This window comes from Anas acuta, chromosome 9 (genome assembly GCF_963932015.1).
Source record: "Anas acuta chromosome 9, bAnaAcu1.1, whole genome shotgun sequence".
Classification (NCBI taxonomy): Eukaryota; Metazoa; Chordata; class Aves; order Anseriformes; family Anatidae; genus Anas; species Anas acuta.
The window spans coordinates 20,973,942-20,991,430 of record NC_088987.1 but is presented as its reverse complement, the minus strand read 5'-3'; the positions used below and the strand labels follow the sequence as shown (position 1 = coordinate 20,991,430).

The window sequence follows — 17,489 nt, the reverse complement described above, 5'->3', positions numbered from 1 at the left end:
GCGGTTTGAGTCACTCTCCTCCGCGTTCAGAACATCTTTGGTGGAGAACGCCAAATCTGAACAAATCTGCACGGCACCGTGTCGGGCACCTCCTCGGAAAGGTGCGATCTGCATAGGATAAAGAAACGTACAGCTTGGGACATAGAAGGAGAAAAGGACAAACAATCGAGCTGCTGTTTTCCTCTCTTGTTGAAATTAAGCTCCGTGATGATCTTTGCATCAGTAATGAACTAAAAGTGGTCGTGCACTCCAAATAGCAAAGGGCAAAGAAGAGAGAAGCAACTCATCAGTGTATGACCCTCTCTAAAATGTCAGGGGTAATCAAGTGTGAAGTACTTAATGGATCATGATTTGCACGCCACCATTTTGATTGATGTACTACTTAGGAGAGGATTGATAGTTTTTTACAGTGATGTTGATGGGAGGCTCCCAGAAGTACCTCTGCCTATTTTCTCTGAAGCGGGGCAGAGCCACGCATCCAGGGTCCATGTGAGACAGTCAAAAATAGTGCAGTTGTTATCTGGTTGCATACACCCTGATCTCACCAGAACTGTCTATATTTAGGCATCTTCCAAAACCTTTGTGTCAAGCAGTTCTCTGGGGAGATAAAAATAGCTTTTCTTTCTTTTTTAAGTCGCGTGGCACAGCCATGGAGAGAGGATGTGACAATTACACCATATTAAGGCATCTTGCTGGAGCTGCAGAGGGATCGGCTCGAACTTTGATCAGGACGGTCCCCAGTTAACCCAAGTATGAAAAGGAAGAAGCCGCGCGTGTACGTGGATGTGTGCGTGTGCACTTGCAGAAGCAGCTGGTTTCTGGTGTGCTGGCAGGACCTGGCTCCGTGGCAGTGGTGGTACAAGTTCAAACAGTAGCAGAAAACATCCCAGCTCTGCTGCAGCGAGCGGCATTCCTCCCGCACAAAGGAAACAGCATTAAAGGATTTATAGGCAGGATGAATCCACAAATTCTTGTCAATAGACAATTCCTTAGAGGGGATTAATGTAATAATTACTCGCGGCAAATTGCAATTCCTCATTAGCATATATAAAGTAAAGGCACCTTTAAAATACCCGAAAATAACACGTTGGATGCGCGTTAGCACCTTGGCAGCACTCGTTCTTTTTTAGCACAAGGCTTCAGCTGATGACAGCTGATGCCCGGGTTGGGAGCAAACAGATGCGTTAAACAGTAATGCTGGGGCTCCGTGTTAATAGTGTTAGGTCTTTCCATTTCAAGCTGCTACTACGCCGTGTCGCAGGCTTTATCTCATTTAGGAAATTTAATTGCCTTTTTACGGAGCTGTTAAAATTCAGGAGATGAGAGGTAATCCCAGGCTGGCCGGACAGTGCTCTGAGATACAGATCTCTGCTCCCTTCAGTGCTGGCAGGGCTGGGGAGAGGCGCTTGTAAGCAGGTCTCCTGACAAGGGGATTAGGGTTTGTTAATGTGGAGATTTAGGACAATTAATCAGCTTTCACTAGAGCAGATTGTAAAACTTTAGTAATAATGTGTTTTTTTTTTTTTTTTTTGTAAAATTTAGTTTCTTAGCAGAACAAGAAACCCATTATTTTTCTGTTTCTTAAAAAAAAAAAAAATAGATCTTAGATTGGCTTAAAAATCTGTTAGAAATTCTCCTCTTGCTGCTTCTGTTCGGGGGAAACTGTCAAATTGTTTTTCTAATTGAGTAATTATTTGAAACTGATTAGTTGACTCATCCCCTAAACCTCACAGCTTGGAGAAAGGTGATTAAACTTTCAAAGTTGGATGAAGTCTGTGCCAGAGCACGGCGACAGCTCGAGCAGAGGTGCAGAGCGTCCGAGGGCTGGGCTCGGCAGCCTCCCAGCGATGCTCACAGCGAGGACCAGCAGCCCGATGCCACCTTCTGGGGCGAGGGGACTCACCTCACCAGGGCTTATTGCTTGAATACACTTTTAAACAATGCCTTAACTCTGTTTTTGTCGGATTAATGAATGAATGAGAGCATTAATTCTTGCCAACCCCGTGGAGGTGGTGAGCGCCCGGTTCAGCAGCACGTCCCTATTCGCTGAGCTGTGTGAAGGCGCTGAAGTTGTGCGTGCTGCCTGGCCTCTGCGGCCGGGGTGTCCTTCTGCCTTTTTGTTTTAATTTCAGACAAAAAATAAATAAATAAATGTGGCAGATATTAAGTCCAGGGGCTGCTTTTCCTTTTGCAATGTCTTGATGCTGGAGCCGAGCCTCCCAGCGTGGGGCTGGGAGCAGCTCGTGTGGGCGGTGTTGGCGGTGCTGATGGAAGATCAGGGCAGCATCAGAGATCGGCAGCGATCATGGTGTGGAAAACGTCCAACTGACAAAGCAGAGCGAGTAGCATACAGCAAGAGCAATGATGGGCATTGCGTATGTAGGCTGTTTTTGCTAATTCATCCAAATATGATATTTTCGGAGTGTGTATTTTTGGGGAGTTTTTTTTGCAGTTGATCTATCAACTGCATGGCAAACTTAAGAATAATTCTGAATAGTTTTTAGAATAAAAGCTAACTGAGGTTCACTGGATGCTGTGTTTGGCCTTGGTTTTACCCATCGCGTTGGCTGCGTGGCCATCCGGGTGCAGGAGGGTCTGCGAGCGAGGTGCTGCAGGAGGGGCACCCGTGGAAGTTAGCGGGACGTGGGCAGGTCTGTGGGACCTGAGGGTGCTGAGGGGTTTGGCTGGTGTCAGTGCAGGGCTTTGGAAGGCCGTGGCAGTCAGCGGCTTGCAGTTAGCAGCCAGCACCTCATCCTTTGAACTGCTGGAGGCTTCCACGTGCTGCTGTGACCCTACAGCCACTGCGCCTTCTGTGCTCGGGACACTGCCTTCTTCCTCATTCCCGTGTGGCAGTGCCACAGGGATACGGGCTCAGCTTTTCCCCTTGGAGATAGACAGGAGTTAAAGCCGTGGAGCTCATTTTAATTTGTAGAGATCATACAGTCATTATTAATAGGAGGCAAAATAGAAGGTAAAGATCTTTCAGTATGAACATCAAAGGAATCTGGCTTTACTTGGGAACAGCGTTTGGTGCCTCGCATCTAATTCTGCAACCTGACTTTTAAGAAATAGAAGCCACTTTTTTTTTTTTCTTTTTTTTCCTTTTCACCCGCTGGCTTCTAAGGATCTTTATTTATCACCCTCAGGGGCATTACAGTGAGTAATTAGATTGGACCAGGAGAACGACTTAATTTTACAAGAAACTCATTAATTCATCCTATTTAAAATCTTCTCATTTCACCCAAAAACCAATTATGCTTGTAGTGGCAATGATCTGGAAAGGCATTGTCTCGCAGGCATGAGGGGGGCCACTGGGACTCCCATGGTATTCATGTCGGGGAGACAAGGGTGACTCCCTTTCTTTGACTTTTAGGTCAAAAGAACTAGTCACTGGGACAGCTTGACAATTAGAAAACCCTGATGAGCATTTGGAACTAAAACAGCTGTACAATAACAGAGGGGTTCATGGTTCGGGGCAGAAAGCTCATCAAAAGAGGCTATCCAAACAATTGAGTTCTATAATTAACACACAAAAATCTGCTCAGAAATGGTAATAACAGTAAAAGAGAGCTGAGAAGATGCTGCCTACTTATGTGGCAGATGTGGTTTTGTTACAATCTGAGAGAGAAAATCCATCCTTTTAAAGAATAGGAAGAACATTAGAGGGGGAAAATAAAACTAACTTTTTATTCCTAAGGGCACAATTAAAGCAAGAGCTTAAAATACTTTCACACGGGCAGGAGCTGTAGAAAAAGTAACCACTGATAGAAAAACATGGAATGTGCTATCAAAGCATTTGACGCACAAATTTCTTTTCTCGATGAAATTTAGGAGCTCGACACTGACGTGTCTGTTCTTACATTATTTGCGCTGTCCTTCACTTAACCAAGAATATTATTCCAGGATTTTTCATCAAAGTCGGCTACTCTCGTTGACTTTAACCCCCCAGATTGTTAGCTGTGTTACTCACTTGCCTGCCATAATAAATGTTGCTGGTGGTGCGCCGGTGCCTTCTGGGCAGGGGGGCGCGGCGGGAGCCCATTTCTCATTCAGCTCTGCTCCCACCCTGGGCTCCGTCCAGGCTGCGGGCGCCCCCCTTGCAGAGAACGCGCTTGGAGGTCGCAGATTCGGCACCGTGATTTACAAGGGGGCGGCTCTGCAGCCCGGGTTTCCTGTGCCCAATTTATTTTTTTGAACAGTTTTAAATATGCAAGAAGAATGCTTTTTAAAGATTTTTTTTTTCCCCCAATCAGAGAAAAATCAAAACCTATTTAAAAAATATTTAAAATATTTAAAAAAACTATTTAATACTTAGATTTTATTGTAGCTGTGACTAAAAGGATATTACTGGGACCACATCCATTAGGAGATAGGTTTTTAAATTCTGAAATTGCTGGCTGAAATTTTCTAATGGAAAATTCAGCATTTGGCGAGAGCAAGCAAGCAGACTTTCCAGCCCACACATGCATTCTTTTTTTTTTTTCTTCTTTTTTAAAGAAAACCATAGGAGTCAGAAAATCAGCTTTTAATGAGAAAATGGGGTTTGAAAAACAGCTTGAGAAAAATTTGCATAGAGATTTGACTGAAGCTCCATCATTCTTTGGAACAGTTTTTGCAATTTTAACATGTATCACTGGTAAATTAAAAAAATAAATAAATAAAAAACCACCCAGCAATGTTTGGTAAATCCTGTCTCACTTTCAGAGAAATATAAATTAAATAGATTTATACGTTGGAACTCAAAGATATCAGCGTAATTACTTCATGCTGGTGTCCATTTAGAATCAATGTGATTTGTTCTGAGAAAAAGCCGAGAGCTTTCTCATATTGAAAATATTTTTGTTTGACAATTTTCCTTGGAAATAGTGCAGATGGTTGTAACCTTGTTATGGTTGTGGGTGATCTGAATGTGAGAAAAGATTTCTCCGTGTTTTTTTTTTTTTTTTTTTTTTTTAAGCTAACAGAAAGAACTAATTAAGGCAAAGCTAAGGAATTGAACTCAAAGTTTGCATTGCACATGTGAACTAATCTTTTTACAATGGTATCTTTCGAAAGCTGTGTAAGGACGCCATTCATGCCCTGTCTCACCCGGCAAATCCTTCCCAGAAAAGCAGCAGAATGGAGATTTGTCCTGAGCGAGCCGTAAGGAATTTCAGGGACAGGTTGTGTCCAGGCTGCTTGTTTGCCTGCTGAACCAGTGACCTACCCAAACGCCCGGCCCCAGCCTGAGCAGAGCGAAGCTCTCCATGCGAGGAGCTGCTCCTCCAGGATTAGTTTCAAGTTTTTAGGTGACGGTACCACGGAGGTGTCTCGGTTTAACGCAGTGTTCTCCAATCCTGTTTTGTGCCACGTGCTGCCATGGGCATGCTAAAATGAAGAGGGCAGCCGCTGATTTTGTGCAGCTGAAGCGAAATGGCTGTGTGTGCTTTAGGAGCAGCCCCTGCCTTCAGAGAGCTTTCTTCAGGTCCTGAAATATTAATGATCTTGGCTTAATATAGTAGAAAACAAAATACAGCGCATGAAACAAAGGGGAAAAAATCCTTGGATTAGAGTCTGTTGACCTTGCAGTACCCACTGTATCCGTTTGGTCCCTGTAAAGAAGAGGGGGAGGAATGGTCCCAAAAACCTGTGCCATTTCTCTACCTTTCCAATAACACATTACAGCTGGTGCAGGGTTGTTTGTCTCTGAGTACTCGAATACTGTGAAAAAGCAAAAGGCGGCTCATCATTTAATAATTTCTGTGAACTGTCATGCTCATGTTCAAAGTAATGTTAGTTTGCGTGTTTTATTTTAAAAACCTTGAATAATGGATGGGAGCAGTTAGCTTGCTCTCCTCTTGTGCTGTTTTTTTCCCCATCCCTTCTCTTTATGTGTGGCCGTAGGGTCCCATCCGTGGGTACCTGCTCTGGCCGTGCACGGGCCTGGCCATGTTTCTGCTCTGAGCTGCAACCACAAAACCTGGGAGTGAGATCTCAGATCAGATCCTGCCACTCGGCTGGGACATTCAGCGGTAGCACAGCTCCCTCTCCACATATTGCAGTCATAGGATGAAAGGAAAGGTAATTGTCCTCCCTCCAGAGCTCCCCTTGCTTTTTTCATGGGATCCCCAAGGCCATTGGAAGCGTGGCCAAAAAGCACCTTGCGTGTTGAACCTGATCTGCTTGTGGGATGTATATAAACTCTGGGAGCATGTCCTAGTCGTTCGGGCGATGTGTTTTGGTACAATCCTCTGGTCCAGGGGCAGCTAAAGTGGGTTGATGTCCCAGCGCTTTTACGGTTGGCGCATGGCATGTCCTAAAATCAGGGCTCGGTAAGGAAGTGCCAGAAATGGCTTTGGTTAGCGTGTGAAGGAACTTGCCTCTTCATAAATGTGTTCCTCAAATCCCTTCCCGTTCCCAATTTGGACAGCTTCATAAAAGAAAGAGGGAAAGAGGAGAGGGGCTGATGGAAGGCAAAGCAGGAGAGGTGGCCCAGGGTGGGCTCGGGGCAGGTGGGAGCTGCATCTGGCGAGCCCTAAAGGTACTGTAGGTGACAAGTGGCAAGAGTGAGTCACGCAGCAGGTGCTGGGACCACCTTTCCTTTTTGCACAATTGAGTGCTCACGTCTTCCCTCTTCTCCATAGCGCTGAACGCCAGTGGTGACGGTGGGCTTTTATCTGTAGCCAAGGGAGTTGTTTCTGGGATGCCATACCTGTTAGCCGCTATTAAAAATGTGTTATTAGTGATACTAATGAGTTTTTTTCCAAGTGATGTAGAAGCAGCCACCCGTGTAAGCATTGCATTTGTGAAGATGATGTCACAGAAAGCTTTCCAAGCCGCACATGGGTCCTCGTGCCAGCGGTGCAGTCACTGATGGGCCCTGGCTTTGGGGAGGGAGAGCATCACTGATTTCCTCCCCGGGGGGGAAGGAGCCAAACGAATCCTGCCTTGCCAGGAGGGAGACGAGCTGTTTCCGGGCATGGCAGGCTGAGGGCCTCGCTGCCAATCGCAGTGGGTTCCTCTCCCACTCCTTCTTCAAAATTGGCAGTGTCTGGCTGTCAGCTGCCATTCCTTAAGTGGTCACAGAATAAACCAATCGCACCCCTTTTGTTGTGCTCCGTGTGTGTGTGTGATTGCAGGTGGACATGGGTTAAGTGATGTGTTAACTCCGTGGTAAGCACAAAGAGGCAGCTGATTTTCTGGCAGTGTCAACACAAGACCATATTTTTTTTTACCATCTCCAAGCCAGCTTTCAGAATGGCTCTTGTTGGAATTAGAAATCAGTATATCCTGACATAGGAGTACTCATTAAGAGTGTGATGATTGTTAATTCTTCACCCGGGGCTAAGAGGACATCATTAGATCTTTTTGAAATGTCTCCTTCCTCGATTTTGAATAAGTAAGCCAGCAATTTATGATCGCATCCTGGGCAAGTAACACTCTCCCTTCCTGTTCCTCCATGTAGCTTGCAAAATCGGATACTACAAGGCGCTCTCGACAGATGCTGCGTGTGCCAAATGCCCGCCTCACAGCTACTCCATCTGGGAAGGCTCTACCTCCTGCACCTGCGACCGGGGCTTTTTCCGAGCTGAAAATGATGCAGCATCCATGCCCTGCACTCGTAAGTTGGTCTTTAAACAGTCTCTTTCCCTTTCGGCATCTATTTCCTCTGTTGTTCTCCAAATGTGCATGGGTGGCATGTTGCCTGGAGAGCTGTGTCCAGGAAGTGTCCGACTTCTGACAGCAGCGGTCGGTAGCTCCTGCAGTCCTTTGCAGTTGCAGTCTGCATTTTGGATCATCTTCTGGGAGAGAAAACGTTTAGTTTTCAGCCCACAATTCCTAACAGTGACGTGGTTGCGCTGACCCTTGAGAGCTTACAGTCTAAATAAATGAGGAGCTGCAGGAGCAGTGACTTGCAGACGTCTATAACAGAGTTGGGTCTAATTACAGGTCTAATTTCCAGTCTGAGCACCTGTCCCATAGATCACATCACCTTTCATCATCTTAAATGTTGATATTTCTAGAAATTGTTTCAGGTTTTCTTATAATTATGTTACATAGGGTAAATATATAATATTTATAATTCCATTAAATACTGAATTTGCTCAAAATGTTGCTGGTGATCCTTAGGAGCATAAAACCGTTCCTCTGAAAAGAATGGTAATAATAAATCTGAAACCATAATGAAACAAACCCAGCAAAATAGGGTTTATTTTATCCTTTGTATATAAATACATCGTGCACAGCAAATGGCATTATGCTTTAGTTCCACCAGAACGTTTTCAGCATGGGGAATAAGAGGCGTAGCACGCTGAGCGCACCCGCAGAGTTACTGGAACAGCTCCTTCTCCTCTGTGTCAGCTAATGGTTTAGGCAGCCAAAGACCTGGGATTCTAGACATGCCCTGGTGTTAAATCGTGATCATCTAGAGCTTTGGTTTTCGTTTCTATAGGAGCAGAGCAGTTTGAAACAATAAGTGAAAGGGTTGTGTTTTGCTAGGGGATATCCATGTGTGGCTTTCCCTGAAAGCCATTGGAAATGCTTCCAGATTTTTGGAGCTCAGCTGTATATTTATGTAGTGTGTGTGTGTGTCTGTGAGGGAAGGCTGAGATATTTCTTTTGTAACGTTTTAATATATTCCAAATTCATTTTAGAGAGATGACTCACATTTGTTTAAATCTTAATTTCTCCCTTACAAGGCAGAAACAAAGCATGTCCATAACTCAGCAGCACTCATCCCTTCCCCACACCCCCTTGATTTGAGCTCTTCCTCAGCAATCTCCTTCCTTTCAGCTGTAAACTCTGCTGGATGGTGGTTAAGCAGGTCTGGGCATAGGCAGGAGCAGCTGCTTTTGCTTAGCAAGAAAGCAGAGAGGTCCCTGTGACCCTTGCCAAACATTGACTGGGGATGGAGGTCTAGCTGTGTTGTGAAACCTCGCTGAAGTGGGTAAGATCATGCTTTTTATAACACAATTTACAGTGGAAGATGTAAAGCCTGACAATTTTGTTAGGGAAAATGTCTTTTTGCAACAATAAAACTGTTGTCACAAGATACATCCTAAATAACATTATAGCAGCAAAAGTTTCTCATAAAGCCCTGGTTGCAGTGAGTGATATCCTGACCAAACAGAAATCAAATTAGTAATCAGCTGGTTGAATTTAACTAGGCATGTGCAGGGACCGAAGTCTGAAGGGAGAGCAAAACACTTCCAGATGGGGGAATTGTGAACAAATGATATGTATGTTTGCTTGCAGCATGCTCTCCTGCAAGCTTAGCCCTTTTTTGTCAAGTCTTGGGCCTGCTGCTGGCAGCCTTCCCCACTCTGGTCTTTGGAGGTCAGTCAAAGTTGAAGTCCCCGATCTCGGTCTTTTACACTGCAAATATGAAGAGTGAAAAAGAGAGGGCAAGGGCCACGGTGCTGCTCTCAGTCTTCATCTCTGCAGCATCTAGGAGGACTTGGCACGCAGAGGCAGGCCGACAGCACGATCCCACGGCCGTCTGGCCCTGGGAAACAGGCCTGTCTCTGGAGATCCCATTTCAGAGCTTCGAATTCACCAGCAGCTTAAAAGCTGTTTTTGCTGTGATCCAAAGTGAAGGAAGACTCAGAAGTTGTTTCTGAGCTGGCTCTTGGGGCAGCTTTGTTCGCTGCCACCTTCTCTTTGAGGTTGCCTCAGCAGAGCTTGAACATGGCTGTGGTGGTGCCACCTGCATGGGCGCGACACAGCCCATGTGGCGCAGGCCCACGGTGCATGGGGACGGTGGGGCCGCTGCTTGCCATGTTCCCGGACCAAGTGGTCACCTCCCCGGTGTTTGAGGCAAGTGACAGAAGCTGTTTAAAGGGCTCCTGCTGAAGGAAGCCCCTCCGGAAGAAACTCCCCGTTTGTCCGCCCTTCCTGACAAGATGCGGAGACGGAAGGGAGCATAAACATCAAAGGTTCGTTCAGACGGATTCAGACTCTAATCAGTTCTTACCAGTTGGTTAAACCAGGTGACAAACCCAATTCCCTTGTGCTGACAGCCATAATAATCAGGCACCTTCTTTGTTCATTATGGTCTCTTTAACCCTGGTATTCTCATTCAGCCCAGCATTTAGTAATCACTCAGTGTGACGGCACACTAATGAAGAAATAAAACGCAGTATCTGAGATCCATTCTTCTAGCAAAAAGATAGACTCTGCTCCACTGGCCTGTAAAATCAGGTTTCTGTTCACTTGGAGAACTATTAGACCAGGTGAATATAAGTAACATCAGGTAATTTGGAGAGAACACCTGGAATAGACTGAGGATTGATACTTTCTTTATTATTTCTAAACAATTTTTGAGATGAAGAACTTCAGGCTTCTTAGGATGTGTTTTTGTAGAGCTTTGACCCTTGGCTATTGATTTCCTTTAGTAATAGACTGGCTGGCCTCGTCACTTATCTAGCCTTGTGGGTTGAGGGAGGAGGATTGTTAGGACTTTCCATTAGCCTGACTGTGCTGGTGGATGAAGGGGAATTGGAGAATCCCCTTCCTTTCCCTTCTCACAAATCCCATGGTAAGTCCTGAGCAATACCCACGTCCTGATGCGCTGGTCAGAAGAGGTGCTCCAGCGTTTTCCTGCTCCTTAACACCACGATCTGACATCTCTGTCCCTTGCTGAGTTGTAATAACTGTGCCTAACCTTCAGTTAAGCCAGGCATATAACAAATAACTTGTGCTCCGTTTTTAGCATTCTGCTCTATTTATCTCTGCTGAAGTGAGTGGTTATGTTTGCCTTAAATCTCCTACGAGAAAGGGCAGAAGATGGCTGGATGTGAGCATAGGAGACAGTGGGCTGTGTCGGAAGGCCGGGCATAGAAACCCTGACATACGCATTTACCGATGCCTCTTTTCCCTCACTCTTGCCTCACGGGGATATTCATCATTGTGTCTGTCACCACCGAGGAGCAGAGCCACCCTGGGTCTGCCTCCTTGACCTAACTCGGGAATTTAGACTGAGTTTTGAGGCACAGTGGGCTTGTCAGCTGTGTGCTTGGGCATGGAGGTGGTATGATTGACCCGTAGTACACTCGAGCATAAACTTACGAAAACACAGACGTTTTTCCCTTCTGGAAGCACTGCAAAAGTTGCGTTAAGACAAATACTCAGACCTTCATTATGCTTCAGTGCTTGCTGAGGGGATGGGCTTTTCATAGGGTTAGCAATCTAATGGGGAATAAATTGCCTTACCAGCACACACATCCCCAAGGCTGACGAACAATCAGTCTCAATCATGAGCCTCGTTCCCAAGTTTCCTTCTCCGTAAGGATGCGGGTAGGAGACCGAATTGCAGCCTGGTGCAGGCAGGTGCAGCTCCTGCCCAAGCTAATGGGCGTTGGTCCCACGTCCCCACCATTAATGAGTCGGGTTCTCAGACTGTGTCTTACCAAACAATGCTCACATTATGAGCAAGTACGGGATGGTTTTGTATTGTTTATATTGTCCGTTTGGTTCCGATTATTAATGATTTTTAATTGGAAGCCCTTTACAAAAGAGAGATTACCAGCACAGGCTGTCCAGCTTGAAATTTGTCTCAGTAAATGACCCTGAAAAATTTAGTCCGTTGTTGCCACCCAAACAGTGACTGGTTGATTGGTATTTTGGCGTGGCCTGAAATATTTCTGAAACGGTTGCATTTAAGACAGTTTATACCAGAGAAGCTTAGAGATAATGAGGGCAAATTCAGTGAGATGCAAGAGAAAAGTGCCTGCTTTGAAAGGTCTTTCTCCAGTTTAGGTTATCAAGAAATCGAAGAGCCTGACTTGAAACAGCAAACGTCACTTAGTTGTCTTTACATTCGCCTCTTCTAATTGAATTTAGTGCACTGCTGTATTTCCTCCAGAAAGTATATTGTTTTTAAATTACCATTTCAGTGCTATTACTCAAGGCCCCTGCTTCTAATGCTTTCTGACAGTTATCAGCATAATGAACCATAATGAAATGATGAGCAATCTACAGTGGAAACTCGATGTGGATTCCACTAGAGCTGTGTGACTGTGTTGTTAAAATTTGAATGCACATTAAAATAACACTGTCCTTATTTGTTTCCAAGGTCAAGGTTTTAAAAGAGGTCTGAAAGGTCTAAACACTTCAATTTGGTAAATATTGCACTCTAATATGTGCCCTTAGCTCAATCTTGTGTTGAAGTTAATGTATCTCAGAGATAAATATTTGACCTGCATTTCCAAAAAAGACTGAATTTACCTACCTAATAACTATGCTTGCAAATGAGTAATTACATGGGAGCTGATTATTTGAGCATATGTTTATTATGATTGCTTAGACTTCTAAATAAACAAGTGTGCTCTTTTTCCTTCAACTTAACTTGTGCCTCTTCTGGATTTCCAGACAGACGCTGATTATCAGTGCTCTGCCTTTTAGAAGAGTGAGAAAGTAGGATACAGCGCAAGGTCATATAATGGCTGGTAGGTTGTGGGTAGCTTTGCACTGGCTTTGCCTTGCTTCCTTCACAGGGCTTTGCACGCTTGCTCTGGCCCTGGTTCTGTAGGAGCCCCCTCTATCTGCCAGCACAGCCCCTCATCTTCAGAAGTGAAATGTGTACTGCGTCATAATTCTTCTGCACCTTTCCATATGTTCATGCCTCCAGTAAATGATTTTGTTCCTAAAACATCCTGGAAGGTTGTTCATTGTGTGAACAGTGTGTCCGAGTGCCTCATCAGGTGCAGTATGGCAGCTGCAACGTGAGAGAGCAGTGGGTGAGCGGTATGGAAAGAACAATTCTTCCAGGCAGGTTGGGAAAATAAATCCTCCATCGCTGCCAGACCCAGGGGAAGGGCTGGGACTGTGACTGACGGGGATCTCAGAGGAGAAGGCTCTGTCCCGTCGTCTGTGGAGACAGACTGAAGGAGCTGAGGAAGCACTGAATAAGAAGGGGAGTGGTTATGGCTTTAAGAGAGGAGACAGGCATAATTTGACGATGCGTGTTTATAATCAGTAGATTTAAAATCGTCATTCCTTTAAATACAGCAACTGTTTATTAGCTGTCTTCTGATTTTCTCTGTTCAGAGCCTTAAATTAACTGAGACGTTTACTCAATTAAGTGGGGGCTTTGATTTGGTTAGTCAGGCCCTAGTTCTGCAGAGTCACTGGAATAAATTAGAGGACTAACAATAAGAAATCCAGCAGTCAGGCCAGTGACAGAATGACATGTTTCTCTGGTTGGACTTTGTTCTTGTCAACCTGTCAGATAACCTTCTGGTATTCACAGTGGAATTTTTCTTTTTATCTTGCAAGAATGAGTGGACACATGCGATGTTGTCTGCAGCACAGCATATTAGAGAAGATGTAACGTGTCTTAGCATATGGGGCAATGCAAAGTGTTCCTTTTTGGCAGTTCTGGGGAGAGAAACACAGAGCCCACGGAGCAGCACCTGCAAGCATCAGTTTTCCCATGCCTCTGCCAGCAGTAACTGGACCTCTCTGCTTAACTCCCTTTGCCTGGAGAGAAGAGGAAATATCAATTGCATTGTTCTCCATGTAAAGGAAACAAAGCCTATTGTGAAGCTGGTAACCAGGGTTCTTTGGCAACTAAATAGGAAATCGTACATGCCAGTGAAATGGGCATTTTATCATTGGCATCGGCCCAAGATCCCTAGCTTGGCAGAACTCCTGCTGAAGTCAAAGGAGTCTTGCCCGAGTAAATAAATTAAGAATTGTTTACCAAATCAGATGCCTTATTAAAACCCCATTGCAATGCTAACCATGCACAGAAAGGAGGCAGGGGGAAGCAGATGACTGATATTTCAAGTGGCTGCTGCGCCTTGCAGGCTGTTGACTTTAGTCTCACCAGTTGTAAAAACACATGATCTGTAATGATAAATGGTCAGGGGTAGCCAGCCAGACGAGAAGCGAGGGTTTCCCCAACTGTCAGCACTTGTGTAAACCAGCCCACAGCAACAGGAGAGCTGTCCACAACTGCTGAAAGAAGCAATTAGTGGCCACGAGATACACAACTGTCACGGGGGAGCGTGGGCTTTACTTCTGAGCCCAAACTGCACAGCCCGGGAGTTTGCTCTGCTTTATAACTTGTCTTTCAGATGGGTAGAGATCAACAAGAAAGGTTTATCCGAAGGGCTTCACGTCTCACCTGCTGAAGCTTTATTGACAGCACCACAGTTGTCCGTGTTTAATGAAGCTTTATGAAATGGAAAGAGGAGGCTGAGGTGCTTTTTCTTAAAGGCTGTGCCTGGCACCGCTTTGCCAGACATTTCAGTAAGGCAACTTAAAGAGTTTAATTGATTATTTAATAATTACTTTCTTTGCGTCCACTCCAAAAATAGTAAACTCTTCATTTCACACTCAGCCTTGCCTCCAGGGAGACAAATGTTCGGCTGATGATTGAGTTACCGTATTGATTGGAATTGTTCAAGGCTCGCCCTGCAGTGACGGCATGGTGAGCTCCATGGAGAGAGCCGCAGTGTGGCCACACTGACGAGGCTGACAGGACAGCAGAAAGCCCTCGTGCAGCCCTGTTGCCTCTCGGAGCCCCAGCTCACCCCTGCAAAGGGCCGTGATGTACTTCACGTCACGTTTCATTGCTCTCTGTAGATATGCTCCAGAGATCTTTGGAGTTGTTTGCTGTATGGGTCCTTTCTGCTGCACACCTTTGTATCTGCTCTCCTTGTTCTTGCTGTGTTGTACACAGCCGCTGGCTTTCAGATCTTGTATAGCAGAAGATGGGCTGAACTTCTCACTGTTTCTGATCCTGCATTTCCGGTTAGGTTTTCCTGCTATTAGGCAGTTGGAAGCTTACTTCCAGGTGCCTGCTGTTCCTGTAACTTATCAAAGACTTAACTTTTGACTGCATGTCTGTAGTATAGCCAGAGCCAAAGTTGCTGATTCAAATCAGTCCTGTTCATACTAGGCTGCTTTTTCAGTACACTGAGTCATAGCAGTCTTCCCTGTTGTACGAATCTTGTTTATTATATAGCAAATTAGCTCAAGATTTCTGAATACCCTGGGTTCCCTTTGAAATTGTTGCAGATGAAGAGGGTCAGCTTCTCTCTGGTGCAGGCTTGTAAAGAGGATCCTTTTGTCAGTCCTGGTCTGAGGCCCATTGAAGCTTACTTGTCCGTCTGATTGATTAACAAACGTATAATTGGCACTCTGCTGCACTTAACAGTACATTTATAGAGTTTTCTTTGTTTGAGGGTGAAGTTAAAAAGCTTCCAACTGCAGCAGGCTATCGTATTATTTTAGTTTTAGAGTAATTTTTAATCCTTATCAAGCTAAGGTCTGCTTTTTCTGCCTCAAAAAAGAGCTGATATTTTCCTCAAGGAGAGCGCGGGAATGGTTAAAGAAGATTAAAGTCTTTTCTACATGCTTGAGGTTTTCTGATGTCTGGTGGGAATTGCCAATGAAGCTTCCTTCCGATTTCACACTGTCAGGCAAACGCAGGCTGAATGCAGGGTGACAACCCACTTGAAAATAATTATCCATTGCCCTGGCTGCAGAGGCATCCGTTACCTGATAGAGAAATGTGCTTTTACACACATGCACATACAGACTAAATTATTTTTTTAATCATTTTCTCCTTCCAGGGCTGAAAAACCTCATCCTGCTTGTTACTCAGCTGCATACGTAGGTTTTGAAAGCATCTTCCTTTTTTTAAAAGAGAATGCACTTTAAATGCACTGATCTGGTGACTGACAGGATGCTCATAACGAAGTCTTGGCTTCTTGAGGGTATATATTTGAAATATCTCCATTAGCACTTCCGAGGAGAGTGTGGGTTTCAGCATGCGTTTTTAATAGATGTCCTCCCACAGATCTATCTTTCAAGGTAATAAATATTAACCATAACACAGGTTAATAGTAAACAGATGTGGTTACAGTCCAAATACTGATAATATCTACGTAGTCCTTAATGGATAATGTTGCTGCCAAAGTAATCCACCACCACCATCAGTGGTTGAGGACGCAGTCAGCACAAAGAAAGGAGTCCCCTCTGCCAGGGGCTGGGCCGGGACAGCTGTGGGTGGCTGGAGAGAGCCTTACTTTCAGTGCCAACACAGTGGGTTTCTCAAAGTCCTGAATTCACTTTAAGTCAGAAAGTGTCAGAACCTTGTGCTGAAGTGCTTTTTTGTTTGTTTTGTGATGTTTCTGGTTTTCAACCTGAGAAAATAGCTCGTAAGGTTACTCAGGTCCATTAAAATTGGCTAGGCCAAAGCCTTGCAGCTTTGTTGTCTTCAGTGCTTTGTCTATGGGACCTCTAGGAAAAGAAAAAACAAAAACAACAATTTTTTTTTTAGTCACATACAGCTTTGGTGAACAAAAGTTGTTTGTCAACATTGCACTTCACAGGGGATGAAATCTGCTCTGGCTGCTCTAAAGGCCTGACCAAAATCTGAGGCTGCTGGTTGTCAGCGTTGGGGTTCAGACTTGTGTCAGCCTGGGCCAGCACAGGGCCCAGCTGCAAGTTCTTCCTCGTGCCTTGTCGTTTTGTGGGACAGCGAAGTCACTTGGGAGGTGTTTTGCCTGGAATCATTTATTTCTCGTCTCCTCTTGCTGCCTTTTAATCCACGCCTTCTAACCATACACTGCTGCTGAACTAAATGAACTGGTTTAGTGAAGACAGTATTCTCTGTGTCAAACAAGTCTGTCTGGTCTGGTTGTAGAAAACTGTAATTGAATTTACTGCATACACCCACAGAGGCTTTCAGAGAAGCACAGTGCTGGGCAGATCAGTAAGAAAAAAATAAAAAAGCAAGATGCAAAACCAGTGATATTAAAACCTTTGTTCCAGCCATTTAAATGCAGTCACACAGCACATTTACAGGTCTGCCCTCAGATGCCAGGGCAGTTCTTTCCACAGGTATTTGCCAGCTGCCCATGTTCGCAGCTGCAGGAGGGGCAGGTTGTGCCTGGCTGGGGGCCCTCCAGCTCCAGCACCCCCTTCCCCACAGCTCTGTGGTACACCCAGTCTGCTCAGGGGAAGGCTTTCTCCTTCGGGCTCAATGCTCAGCAAGGTTTAGTGGGTGCTGGCTGCTCTGTCCTGGGGCACACTGAGGGTCCTGGTGTTGGCACCTTCCCTTTGGCACGCTTGGAGGTCTGGGCAAGACGGATCCCCGAGGGCAGGAGGAGCTTTCACTCGGTTGCTGCTAATCTTGTTTGTGCTGTTTGCCTCTTGAAATTGTTTGCTGCGTTGGGGATGGGCTTTCTTCTTCCTGCTACCTCCACTGGGTTGAACCTCCCGTGGCTGTTTGGTGGCAGGAAGAAAGGGGCTTAGGGATGGCTTCCTCGGCAGGCTGCTGTCTGAACAACGGGCACACTTTGAGCCTGCAACCTCCAGTGGTCCTGCAACGTGTAGGGCAGCTGTCTTAAAGGCTGAACATTATTCTCGTGCAAACAAACAGCGTAATGAGATGTCCTCATGTCTGTACCCTGCTTCACTTGACAGCAGTGTCCGCACTGCAGAGGGGCTCCCTCAGTCCTGCAGAGCTGCCAGTCCCTGGCACAAGGCAGAGGGGG

The 17,489-nt window shown here is 45.4% G+C and overlaps 1 protein-coding gene across 2 annotated transcripts in view; it reads left to right on the top strand.

Moving 5' to 3' along the window:
• EPHA4 (EPH receptor A4) overlaps positions 1 to 17,489 on the top strand; it is a 95,330-nt gene that overhangs the window by 27,727 nt on the left and 50,114 nt on the right. For both annotated transcript variants that reach the window (XM_068691519.1, XM_068691520.1), the window contains exon 4: positions 7,445 to 7,600. In XM_068691519.1, the coding sequence (XP_068547620.1) occupies positions 7,445 to 7,600 (156 nt within the window). The remainder of the gene's footprint in view (positions 1 to 7,444; positions 7,601 to 17,489) is intronic.